This window comes from Centroberyx gerrardi, chromosome 13 (genome assembly GCF_048128805.1).
Source record: "Centroberyx gerrardi isolate f3 chromosome 13, fCenGer3.hap1.cur.20231027, whole genome shotgun sequence".
Taxonomy (NCBI): domain Eukaryota; kingdom Metazoa; phylum Chordata; class Actinopteri; order Beryciformes; family Berycidae; genus Centroberyx; species Centroberyx gerrardi.
In genome coordinates, this window is record NC_136009.1 from 27194324 (window position 1) to 27208294 (window position 13971).

General features: G+C 43.6%; 1 protein-coding gene across 1 annotated transcript in view; it reads right to left on the reverse strand.

The window, feature by feature from the left end:
- LOC139910177 (solute carrier organic anion transporter family member 5A1-like) overlaps positions 1–13971 on the reverse strand; it is a 37243-nt gene that overhangs the window by 12783 nt on the left and 10489 nt on the right. The window contains exons 2-4 of the mRNA XM_071897399.2: positions 2706–2838; positions 2188–2408; positions 1501–1665 (exon numbers count right to left, since the gene is read on the reverse strand). Of these exons, the coding sequence (XP_071753500.1) occupies positions 1501–1665; positions 2188–2408; positions 2706–2838 (519 nt within the window). The remainder of the gene's footprint in view (positions 1–1500; positions 1666–2187; positions 2409–2705; positions 2839–13971) is intronic.

Consider the following 13971-nt stretch of genomic DNA (forward strand, 5'->3'; position numbering starts at 1 on the left):
GGTGGATTTCGTGTACGTGTTTCAACGTGTGTGTGTGTGTGTGTGTGAGTATGCACGTGCACGCATGCCTTGCAAGTGTGTTTGTGCGCTCGCATGTGTATGAATGTTTACTTACGTTCGTTTGTGCATGTGCTTCTGTTGGCATTTTGTGTGTGTTTGTGTGCGTGCATGTATGTGTATGTGTGCGTGTGTGTGCTTGAGTGCTTGCATGTGTTTAAGCATGTGTTTGAGAGCGTATGTTTGTGTGTGTGTGTGTGTGTGTGTTTGTGTAACACACTCAGCACTCCGGCTTGGAGTCCCAGGTGCCCCCTTCATTTGAAGACCAGTGTTCTCTTTATTATTAATGTGTGTTGGCTTGCAGCTCCGTCGCTGCTGGCTGAGCCTCTGCTGCTCTGGATCAAACCAGCGGAGCGGAGCTGAAGCGGCAGAAATAACGGCCTGGGTGTGGTGTGATGCTCCGGTGTCTGGAGCCTGTCTGCGGTGTGGCTGGGCGATAATTCAGTATTATTGCTTATCATCTTTCAGTGGAATATGGTGATTTTGGGATATCGTGACACGCAATTCTGTTGTCCAAACTGATGATAACAAGCATATTTTGTTTAAAAACTCTGATTAAAAATGAGGTATGGTAGGAATATTATTTGAAAATGTCAGTTTTGTTTGACATCACACCTAACATTACCATTCAGTTCAATGGGATGAACATTAATTTGAATATTTAACGTCATTTTGCATACGTGAGCCATATCGCGATATATATCGATATTGAAAAAAATCCTTATTATTGATTATTTGTGATATTGATTTCAACCATATTAACCATAGTACCAGTCATAGTATTTTGGGGAAAATTCAACACATACTCTGGAAAAATGTATCTGTGCATGAAAATAAAACCTTGAATTACTATTATCAGTAGTAGATGTTTTAGTAGTAGTAGTAGTAGTTGTGGTGGTAGTTGTGGTAGCAGTAGTACTCGTAGTAGTAGTACTAATAGTAGTGGTAGAGGTAGTAGTGGTAATTGTAATATCAGTAGAAATGGTAGTAGTAATAGTAGTAGCAGTATCTAGCTTGAGCCCTTTCCTTATTCAATCTGTGTAAAAAAAACATAAATCTTCATGGAATACAATTTTTGGTAATGATGAAAAGACTGCTTATTTTCTAAATGTCTTGCATTTTCCCAATTCTCTACCTAAGCCGTTTTTTTGTTTTGTTTTTACATTTATCTATTTTATATCTTGTCTTCTTCTTGTCTTTATGTGTATGAATGATTGTATATTGTGGTCTCTAGTTGTTTATGAACTCGCTGCCTTGACTTGCCCCTTGAGGGATGAATAAAGTATTTTGAATTGAATTGAATTGAATTGAATAAACCTTATTTGCTGTGGGACTGATGATTGGTGGAGAGAACTGTACACCGCTGTTACAGACAGACTGGTTTCAGAGAGGATAAGAGCCTTAAACTGAGTGACGAGGTAACTGGCGTGCGTCTGGCCTCACCGGTGTAGATGCTGGCGTTGGAGGCCGGGATGCCGAACTGCGACTCGATGAACTTGGGGATGAAGGTGATGAAGGCGGTGACGATGGCGCTCTCCGCCGTGTAGGACAGACTGACGAACAGGAAGGTCACGTTGCTGAGGATCCTCACCGCCGCCTTGGGCAAGTCTGGAGGACGGGGAGAGAATTTATTATTGTTTTTAACCCTGTTGATCCAAGAAAAGTTGGCTGAGCAAAGAAAGAAAGACAAATGGTGAGAGAAAAACAACAATAAAAGAGCAAAGAAAAAAGTAAAAGAAGAGAAAGAAAGAAAGAAAGACCTGTCAATTGTGAATAGGCAAATTGAAAAACCAAAATTTACATATTACATTTACATTTTAGGCATTTAGCTGACACTTTTATCCAGAGCAACTTAGATAGATTAAGCTTAAATTCTGCAATTACCATTTGATATTGCGGAAAATACTGCGATATTCCTGAAATATCGCGATATTCAATATTGCCGAATATCGGACCAAGCCTATTACTTACTTACTATTTAAAGTAAAGGAAACAAAATGAGACCTAAGTGCAGAGATATAAGGGATTTTTGTTCTTTTAATTTACAGTCAACATCGTCAGCGGCACAGACTAATCCTTGCAGCCCTAACTGAAATATCCCAGCATCCCTCAGTAACCGCCAGCCGTTACCTTTGATGTCCTTGCCGAAGCCCATGGACGAGCTGACCGCCTGGCTCTTGTTGTTGTTGCTCTTCTCCTTCAGGACGTCGTCGTCGCTCGACAGGTCGTCCAGGCTCACCTTTTTCCTCCTCTTCTTCTTCTTGTGTCGGGGCGGCAGCTTCTTGGGGAAGGTGAACATGGGGAAGATGACGAGCAGCATCGCCACGGCGCACAGCAGGAAGCCACTCCACCTGGCAGACGAGGAGGGGGGGGGGGGTGGGGTGGGGTTAAATACACAGCTTAACGAACGCAATTATCACCGCGCTGAATGATTTTGTTTTTATCACAGCACTGTCAAGACTCTCATATCTTAGGATGGCATCATTGGGAGCTGTGTATCGATTAATAATTGCATCTCACACACATTACCGGATTTACAGATGGAAATATGATCTGTACAGAAAGATATCCTCAAGTGCAAATGTGCATATTATACACTTAACACACACACACACACACACACACACAAGCAGGCTGGTTGGTCTCACCAGTTGCCGACGAAGCGCGGGTCGCTCTGGTCGATGTTGACGACGGTCTTCGGGTCGACGTAGAAGCCGATGAGAACTCCTCCCAGTAGATAACCAGCCGCCGGGCCCAGAGCGCCCATCACATACATGATGGCTGGGAGGGGAAGGGAGGAGAAAAGAGAAGAGGAGGAGGAGGAGAAGAAGAAAAGGAGAGGAGGAAAAGGAGATATGAAGAGCAGAAGAGCAGAAGAGATGGAGGATAGGAGGAATAAAGAAGAGGAAAGGACAAAGGAGAGCAGAGGAGAGTTGAAACTTTAATGATCTCCATGTGGAAATTGCATCATCGCAGCAACAAAATCAAAAAAGCAAATCAAAGGTAGGATCTAGGATATAGAAATAGATAGCACTACAGGTAATACAATAATGTCAAGGGGGTAAGCAGCATATTTGTCTTGTTACCAACATTTCATAGATACCCAGATGTCTGACAGGGATACGAGGAGTAGAAAGATTTGTTTCAGTTTTTCTCATTTTGCAGGATTTTAGTCTTTTTAACACCCTCATTCATACTCAGGGCAAGAAACCACCTTGTTCATCCACTGCAAACTTTCACTATTTCAACTAGGTGACTAGAATAGAGTAGGACTCCAAATGATGGTTGGTTACCTGCCAAAGTAGCCGCTTGAGCCAATCTGAGAGCCACAACAGCAAATATTTATGTCATTTTCCAGGAATAATTCAGTCTTTTTTGTGTTGCCCTGCCTTTTTCCTACACAGACTGCAGGGATCTGGTCACACAAAAAAAACACAAAATGACTGAATTCTTGAGGAAAACGACAGGAGAAAGACTGACTAGCCAGTAGAGACAGTGTGGGGAATGATCAACAGCCAACCAGCCAATCAGTATCAGTATCTAGCGGGTGATCATTTCCCACCCTGTCTACCTGGCAGTCACTCTTTCTCTGCCTTTTTCCTCAACAATTCAGCCCTTTGTGTCCTGATATGGAGCTATGCAGCTTAAGCACGTGATTGGCAACATCTGATTTAGCTAAATATAGTAAACTGTGTCAAATTCTGGACATTACACAATCCACCAGATACTGACAGTCAGGGGAAGTACAAAGTTGGACCAAAACGTTATTCAGTCAACCACCATCCCAAATGATAATGTTATTATCCTAATTAAATAACATTTGCTTAAACTCTTTAACCCTACTTGAAATCAAACTAATCTAGTATTAACAACGGAGTACAAAAGGTCATGTGTGGGTTATGTGTGCGGATCATATGACCGCACTATGAAGGGGCCAAACATGAGGCTGGGAATAAGATTTCTCCAATTAGGGGGGATTAACATTTTAAATTCCTTTGGCCGAAGTAGAAAGCAAACACAAAAATCCAGTGGCGTGACTTAAAAACTCCAGGCACAGCCAGGCACTGGACCGGGCCGAGTGTTATCTAATGAAGGCTTTAGTACCGTCAGCGCCCGAGCCATGGGAACACAGCAGGACCTCAGTCCACGTCAATGTTGGTTTTAAAAGTTCGACATGCAGCATTTTCCAAATTAATTAGTAAACAGACGATTGGTCGCCTCCATCTCACACCAGTGGTATTGTTGCTGCTTGTGTTTCTCCATATTAAGACTACATTTTCCCAGAAATCCTATTGTTTCCCCCTTCGCCTTCCTGGGGTCTTTGGGTTTATTAAAGAGGATCAACATGTTGGAAGTGATTTTTTCCATCGGTCCTTTCCCTCCTTCCACCATCTGCTGCCAGAAACTCTGAAAGCTGTAGCCCCGTTTGCTCTGGAAGAACAGAACCTCTTCCTGTTTTGTGCCGTAAAGCGATCCAGCAGATTCCCCCGCCAAAACCGACCCGTGGCACATCAGTTTCACTCCCCTCGGAAACTAGACTTACTAGAAGGGAGCGAGTACGGGTTCGGTCAGTGTCTTGCTCAGGGGACACTTTGCTGGGACACGTGGCTGCTGATGGACACATTAACCACTGCAAGGACCAGCGTCATAGAGGAAATGGCGTCATAAACACGTCTGAAGCCGGGGATAATCAGGCTGCGAGCCATAAATCAACGTCACCGTCCCAGTCAAATACTCCTAAGGTTTTCATCTTATTCATAATTATCAAGATAATATCATATAGAGACAATTTTGGCCAAGATAATCGTAGTATGAAACTTCCATAATCGGTCTTGTCTTGTTTTTCTAAAGGGCTGAACAGTCTGGAAAAAAAAACCAGCTGAAAACCACCAGATAAGGCAATCAGTGTGTGAAACAAGTTGGAAAATCCATTCTGCTATATTCTTATAAATTGACCCCTTCCTAAAATTCCCTGATATTCCCTGACTTCACCTATCTCTAATCCCAAATACCAAAACTCCATGATATTACAGAAATTCCACGACCGGTGGAATCGATTGATCGTACCACACAGCATCTTCAAAACAGCACATTTTCTGAGTGTCCCCTCCCTCCACCCTCCCATGACGATTACATCATCTGCCCGGGACGGCCAGAGCCTCGGATGATAAAGCATGGGGATGGGATTGAGGGCTTGGGCTTTTCCGCGGGGGGCCCAGCGGCATCGTGGATTATCCCGTATCTAACCGGAGGAGAGGAAAACCCCTCGGCTGGCCGGCTGCCGCGTTACGCAACACCGTGCAGACCAGAGGCACAGGGATAAAAGACGAGCAGGATGCTGGAAAGACGGGCGTGCGGGCACCACTGAGAATGGAGGGGGGGGGGGGAGAGAGAGAGAGAGAGAGAGAGAGAAGTGTAAAAGAGAGTAATGAAAGAGAGGGTGAGGTAGAGAGACAAAGGGGGATAGAGGAAGAGAAAGAGATGGGAAAAGGGGGAGAGAGACAGAGTGAGATGGAGAGAGAGAGAGAGAGAGAGAGAGAAACGGGGTGAGAAACAATGAGAAAGGGGTGGGGCAGAAAGAGAGAGAGGGGAAAGAGAAACAGATAGGAGAAGGGGAGAGAGGGAGGGAGGTAGAGAGACAATGAGAAAGAGACAGATAGTGAAAGAAAGAAAGAGAGAGAGAGAGAGAGAGAGAGAGAGAGAGATACAGATAATGAAAGACAGGGTGAGGTAGATAGACAAGGGGACAGAGGAAGAGAACGAGACGGGAAAGAGGGGGAAAGAGAAACAGGAGAAGGGGAGAGAGGGAGGGAGGTAGAGAGACAATGAGAAAGAGACAGGGGGAGAGAGAGACAGATAGTGAAAGAAAAAGAGAGAGAGAGAGACAGAGGGAGGTACAGATAATGAAAGACAGGGTGAGGTAGAGAGACAAAGGGGGACAGAGGAAGAGAAAGAGATGGGAAAGAGGGGGAGAGAGACAGAGCGAGATGAGAGAGAGAAACGGGGTGAGAAACAATGAGAAAGGGTGGGGCAGAAAGAGAGAGAGGGGAAAGAGGGAGCAAGAGAAACAGATAGGAGAAGGGGAGAGAGGGAGGGAGGTAGAGAGACAATGAGAAAGAGACAGGGAGAGAGAGAGAGACAGATAGTGAAAGAGAGAGAGAGAGAGATACAGATAATGAAAGACAAGGTGAGGTAGAGAGACAAAGGGGGACAGAGGAAGAGAAAGAGATGGGAAAGAGGGGGAGAGAAACAGCGAGATGGAGAGAGAGAGAGAAACGGGGTGAGAAACAATGAGAAAGGGGTGGGGCAGAAAGAGAGAGAGGGGAAAGAGGGGGAAAGAGAAACAGGAGAAGGGGAGAGAGGGAGGGAGGTAGAGAGACAATGAGAAAGAGACAGGGGAGAGAGAGACAGATAGTGAGAGAGAGAGAGAGAGGGGAAAGAGAAACAGATAGGAGAAGGGGAGAGAAGGAGGGAGGGAGGGAGGGAGGTAGAGAGACAATGAGAAAGAGACAGATAGTGAAAGAAAGAGAGAGAGAGAGAGAGATACAGATAATGAAAGACAGGGTGAGGTAGATAGACAAAGGGGGACAGAGGAAGAGAAAGAGATGGGAAAGAGGGGGAAAGAGAAACAGGAGAAGGGGAGAGAGGGAGGGAGGTAGAGAGACAATGAGAAAGAGACGGGGAGAGAGAGACAGATAGTGAAAGAAAAAGAGAGAGAGAGAGACAGAGGGAGGTACAGATAATGAAAGACAGGGTGAGGTAGAGAGACAAAGGGGGACAGAGGAAGAGAAAGAGATGGGAAAGAGGGGGAGAGAGACAGAGCGAGATGAGAGAGAGAGAGAAACGGGGTGAGAAACAATGAGAAAGGGTGGGGCAGAAAGAGAGAGAGGGGAAAGAGGGAGCAAGAGAAACAGATAGGAGAAGGAGAGAGAGGTAGAGAAAGAGACAGGGGGAGAGAGAGACAGATAGTGAGTGAAAGAAAGAGAGCGAGAGAGAGAGAGGGAGGTACAGATAATGAAAGACAGGGTGAGGTAGAAAGACAAAGGAGGACAGAGGAAGAGAAAGAGATGGGAAAGAGGGGGAGAGAGACAGAGCGAGATGGAGAGAGAGAGAGAGAGAAACAGGGTGAGAAACAATGAGAAAGGGGTAGGGCAGAAAGAGAGAGAGGGGAAAGAGGGGGAAAGAGAAACAGATAGGAGAAGGGGAGAGAGGGAGGGAGGTAGAGAGACGATGAGAAAGAGACAGGGAGAGAGAGAGAGACAGATAGTGAGAGTGAGAGAGAGAGAGAGAGATACAGATAATGAAAGACAAGGTGAGGTAGAGAGACAAAGGGGGACAGAGGAAGAGAAAGAGATGGGAAAGAGGGGGAGAGAAACAGCGAGATGGAGAGAGAGAGAGAAACGGGGTGAGATACAATGAGAAAGGGGTGGGGCAGAAAGAGAGAGAGGGGAAAGAGAAACAGGAGAAGGGGAGAGAGGGAGGGAGGTGGAGAGACAATGAGAAAGAGACAGGGGAGAGAGAGACAGATAGTGAGAGAGAGAGAGAGAGAGAGAGAGAGAGGAAGGTACAGATAATGAAAGACAGGGTGAGGTAGAGAGACAAAGGGGGACAGAAGAAGAGAAAGCGATGGGAAAGAGGGGGAGAGAGACAGAGCGAGATGGAGAGAGAGAGAGAAACGGGGTGAGAAACAATGAGAAAGGGGTGGGGCAGAAAGAGAGAGAGGGGAAAGAGAAACAGGAGAAGGGGAGAGAGGGAGGGAGGTAGAGAGACAATGAGAAAGAGACAGGGAGAGAGAGAGACAGAGAGAGAGAAGTGTATAAGAGAGTAAGGGAGGCAGAAAAAAGGGAAAGATGTGGAGAAAGACAAAGCAAAAGGGGAGGGGGAGAGAGAGAAAGAGAGAGGGAGAGAGAAAGCAAGGCAAATAGAAACAGGGGAAAAGATGGAGAGAGAGACAGAGAGAGAGATACAGATAATGAAAGACAGGGTGAGGTAGAGAGATAAAGGGGGACAGAGGAAGAGAAAGAGATGGGAAAGAGGGGGAGAGAGAGAGAGAAACGGGGTGAGAAACAATGAGAAAGGGGTGGGGCAGAAAGAGAGAGACGGGAAAGAGGGAGCAAGAGAAACAGATAGGAGAAGGGGAGAGAGGGAGGGAGGTAGAGAGACAATGAGAAAGAGACAGGGAGAGAGAGAGACAGTGAAAGAAAGAGAGATACAGATAATGAAAGACAGGGTGAGGTAGAGAGACAAAGGGGGACAGAGGAAGAGAAAGAGATGGGAAAGAGGGGGAGAGAGACAGAGCGAGATGAGAGAGAGAGAGAAACGGGGTGAGAAACAATGAGAAAGGGGTGGGGCAGAAAGAGAGAGAGGAGAAAGGGGGGAAAGAGAAACAGATAAAAGAAGGGGAGAGAGGGAGGGAGGTAGAGAGACAATGAGAAAGAGACAGGGGGAGAGAGAGACAGATAGTGAAAGAAAGAGAGAGAGGGGTACAGATAATGAAAGACAGGGTGAGGTAGAGAGACAAAGGGGGACAGAGGAAGAGGAAGAGATGGGAAAGAGGGGGAGAGAGACAGAGCGAGATGGAGAGAGAGAGAGAAACGGGGTGAGAAACAATGAGAAAGGGGTGGGGCAGAAAGAGAGAGAGGGGAAAGAGAAACAGGAGAAGGGGAGAGAGGGAGGGAGGTGGAGAGACAATGAGAAAGAGACAGGGGGAGAGAGAGACAGATAGTGAGAGAGAGAGAGAGAGAGAGAGAGAGAGAGAGAGAGAGAGAGAGAGAGAGAGAGAAGTGTAAAAGAGTAAGGGAGGCAGAAAAAGGGAAAGATGTGGAGAAAGACAAAGCAAAAAGGGAGGGGGAGAGAGGAAGAGAAAGGGAGAGAGAAAGCAAGGCAAATAGAAACGGGGAAAAGATGGAGAGAGAGACAGAGAGAGAGAGAGAGAGAGAGAGAGAGAGAGCAGTGTTTGTGCTGATGGAGGGAAAGCCTCATCACTCCTGTCTGTCACTGCACTGCAGTTCAGCGTGTTTGCAAAAAAAAAAAACACCAAGCTTTTCTTTGATTACTTCCAATTTTTATTTCAGGCCAGATGCTAAACCCTGTTACAGTCTGACATGGAGATAAGACAAATGGCTTCTAAAGATCTTTTTTTTTTTTTTTTGGCATTTTCGCCTTGATTTGATAGTTCAAAGGAGAGAGAGACAGTCTGGGTCGCGTTTGAACCCAGGACATTGCCGCTACATGGCACTTGGTACATGGTCTTCTGCGTCAAAACAAGGAATTACTGCTGAAACTAGGGATGTCGCGATCGATCGGCCAGCAATCGGAATCGGCCGATATTCAGTATAAATATGAGATCGGAGAATTACGATAATTCTTTATAGACGCTGATTGCAAAAACCGATCGATGACGCAAAACACATGAGCCATTTCTCTTCTTGAACTTCTTGAATTCATATTTCTTTAGGCTACAAGTTAATTAAAAACACGAATCTTCATGGACAACCGGTAACGTCACAGTCCGTCACGCCCGCTACTTCCCCTCATTTAATTCTCTGCTTATTTAATGCATCAGTTCATCGCATGCCACGTGCGTTTGTTTACATGACGGTCTGCACTCTGCACCGCTGTCCGGAGACCCTAACAGCGGAGAGGCAACTGAAAAGTCTCATTTCTCTCTTAAGAACATTCACTTATACAAAAACAAAGACTGAAACGGATATATGTCTTCGGAGGGCGTCTCCATTTATTTAACTCGACTCAACAACACAGGCGAGCAGCAACAGTCTGAGTCTTGTGCTTCGGTTATCTCACTAAATCATGTTGGCTACCTAGAACGCTCATGGTTTTGTTTACATAATGATCAAGTAAATATTGGAGGTAGAAAAAAAGAAAATGTGGATACTTTTTAACCAGGACTCAATTTGATGGATGAAATGTATGTAAAATGGAAACTGACCTATAATACTGCTATACCAGCTGCTATAACAAAACAAAAAAACGATCTATGGCCAAAAAACGTTATCGGGGCATACCTAGCTGAAACGATTAGTCGACTGACAGAAAATTAATAGATTATAATTTTGATTAATCGTTTTAGTCTTTCATCAAGTAAAAATACCAAACATTTTCTGGTTTCGGCTTCACAAATGCTAAGATTTGCTTTTCTGTTTCATTATGCTATCATTATAAAATGAACACTTTGGGTTTTATTTGGCTGCTGGTCAGACTAAGCGAGACGTTTGAAGAATCGCTTTGGGCTCTGGTGAATTGTGATGGGCATTTATCATTATTTGTGCCATTTTATAGACTAAATGATTGATCGAAAAAAGATTAATCGATAATGAAAATAATCATAAGAGTGTTTTTCCATCTGCTGGTTATGAACTTGTGACTGAATGAGAAATGTCTATATATAGAGAGATATGTATCGTCTACTGTCCATCATATGTCTTGCACTGTCCCCTTGTACTGTATCCCTGTACCAGAGTTTCCCCACTGAATTGGTGGGGAGGGGAAGGAGCTGGATGCTGGAACATCATCATCATCATTTCATTATCGTAAAATTAATTTTCAAATGATAAAATAACACTTTTCCATACATCATCGTCGCTTCAATGGGGAGTTTTAGCGTCCCATGGAGGTCTAAATGCCGTTTCAGAGGCTTTTTTTCCACGCTGACAGGAAGAAACCTCCGGGGGAAACACCGGTGCGGACCGTAACTCTCGGTCAGCGGTCGATATCTCTCCGCAGAAATCAAACTCCTGGACATTTATTGCAGAGGGTGAATAAAGTGATTCTGCCTCTGCTTGCTATGTGTCACACAACTAATTTAATCACTGCTGTATTTAAGAAAATCCTGATGTACAACCCCACCAAATAATGCCAACTACAACAACTGCTGATCAATTCACTAATCGTCATCCAGTTTGCTGAAGTTCAGCATGACAGTTTTTACATGTTACACACTGGGCCTTTAATATGTTTCCTGTTTTATAACAGATAAGATTTTACTAGCTTTTATTAGCTTTTTGTTTTGATTGATCAGGTGTTCAGGTGTGTATACTCATACCTGTGTGCTTATGTGTGTGTGTGTGTGGTGTGTGTCTACTTATTTTATTTTTCTGCTCTTATGCGTTTTTAATCTTCTGCATTTTTATTCTTGTCTTGTTTTGTTTTATTCGTTTCATTTTTATTCTCATCTTTTAGAACCAATTTCTATAAAGCACTTTGGTACAAACTTGTTTTTTTGTTTTTTAAAGCACAATATAACCTTGGCAAACAGGCAGGTAATTGGCAATCTTTCTCATTTTCTCAAAAACAAAATCTACATATACTACTTTGAGGAAACTTATATTCATGCTGCTGTACAAAAGCCATAACGGCGATGAGGATGCTCCTTAACTGTGATTCTGGGTACTTCTGGTGCTGCCAAAGTATTGCATCACCATCATCCACACAATCACACCACAGAACGGCTTCTCTGGTGTTACCGCTGCACTAACAAATGTTGCATCTCCAAGCCCGGGTCTCTACAACCCCGGATCACGTGAGTCTAGACCGGCGGCCGGTAAAACAGACGGACGGAGGCCGCGTGTTGGAGGAGCGGCTGCAGCTGCCGGCAAAACGCTGTCGGAAAAGAAAGGATGAGTTTCAGGACGGAAGGAAAGAATGGTTGCTTGAATTTACACAATGGGGTTTTTAATAGTTATATATATATACCTATTTATACTAGTTATGTACAGTACTATTGATTCTTTTTAAATCTTTTTATGTAAGATGCATTATTACTGATTGTTAATTTCCTAAAGTTCTGTTTGTGTAGTTTATGTATTTGTGTGTGTGTCCTAGTGCACTGTATCTGTGGATGTTTTTGTACATGTATGACATATGTATGTGAATGTATATAATGCATGCACTGTATGTTGGGTGCTTCTACTATAAGCCCTTAAGGTTGTTTTTTTTATACCACCTGTGCATTTTATATTACTGTATGTATTTGTTCATATTTTTAGCCTTTTTCCAAATTGCACAGATAAAATAAAATAAAAATAAATAAACCTTTTTTGTGATGTTTTTAAAAAATGCGAGACTGCAGTTATTTTTTTCCCCATGCGGCCTTGAGGTGGACGAGACAGAGAGAGAGAAACAGTCAGACACACAGAGAGCCAGACACAGAGGCAGTGGAGGGCAGGCCAGGACGAGACGGGGGGTGGGGGGGGGACACAATGAAACGTTATGGGACGGCAGCATCGCCATGGCAACCTGCTGACACAGCGCTGTCTCGTTACAACTTCCCAACCAGCTGCCAGCTCCAACATTATATCTCCTGCCTCCAACGCTCTGTGGACAGAGTTCCTACATGTTTCCCACTTCAAAATACTATACTGTAATATATATATATATTTTTACCAATAGTGTACTTTACCTTGTTCTGTCAATATACTAGCAGTGTTATAAGGCTGCAAAGTAATATCTAGGATGATCGCAATATATTTCTGATATCTATTCCCATGGACTATGCACTGTTTTCCAATTACTATGTAACCAACCTAGCCCATGTCAATGTTCTCACTAATGTACTATAGATGTATTATAGATAATAGGCTAAACAATGTTGTACTGTTGATAGTTGGACAGTCATAGACCAGAGGTGTGACCAAGTCAATTCTGCTCGAGTCCCAATTCAGTCCAAAGTCTTGAGGCACAAGTCTCAAGTCAAGTCCCAAGTCTAAATGTAGAACAGCAAGTCAAGTCAGAACAAATCAAGAGTCCAGTATCAATTTAATATCTTCAATAAAACTAAATATCTAGGACTTTTCAATGCTTTTCAATGTTTTAATAGGATAAAAACTTGGTAAGAGCATCATGAGTTTGATTTCTATAATCAGTTTCAACTTCAATAAATTCAATCATTCCATACAAATTCAGAAAACAGAATTTAAATTCAGTCGTCCGCTGGAACAAATCTCATCACTTTCAATCTGAGTCATTTACACAAACACAAGATCTCAAGTCAAGACTTTAGAAACCTTTTCAAGTCATCAAAGTACAAGTCAGAGTCAAGTCCCAAGTCACCAGAACCCAAGTCAAGTCAAGTCTCAAGTCTTAAGTTGATACTGGACTCCTGATTTGTTCTGACTTGACTTGGTGTTCTACATTTAGACTTGGGACTTGACTTGTGCCTCAAGACTTGAGACTGACTTGGGACTCGAGCGAAGTTGACTTGGTCACACCTCCGCTGCTTCATTATGAAATGGATTTAAAATCACTGGATCCACCTGCTCAGTCTGTTTCCCTGTTATTACCGTGCTATTTTATACGCCGAGTGCATATTTATTTGGCCCGGCTTTTGAGCGGTTATGTTTGTTTGGAATTTGCTGGATCTACGGGGCGAAATAGGTTCATGAAAGTTAATAACTTGCCCCAGAAGAGGAATAACAGCTGGTAAAAACTAAAAAAACAACAAAATTAACACATAAGAGAAAGACAGAAAAGACTGCTGTTGATTGTTCAATGGAGCGTCACAATTATCTCCTGACATATTCATGGAAGTGTGAGTGTCTTTATGGATACAGAAGGCCACGGGCTTAATGAAATTGCCTTGAAAATCCTGAAAAATGTCTCCTATAACTAGTTCATGGCAGCTAATAAACGCCAGAAAAAGTTCATTTCCAACAACAAACAGCAAGAAGCAGAACACAAACAGACAGAAAGACAGAATATAGCATCTGTTTCAGCTTGCTAATGGGTTTTCATGTCTCTGTCTGAGTGTGTGGTGTGTGTGTGTGCGTGTGTGTGTGTGTGTGGTTTAGGCTCGCCTGTCAGTCTATCATTATCTCGGTGAAAAAATAAACTCAAATGAGCAAACAGCGGGCATAATGACTGTGTAAGCCGCTGCTGCGAATTCTTTATTTGTTCAAC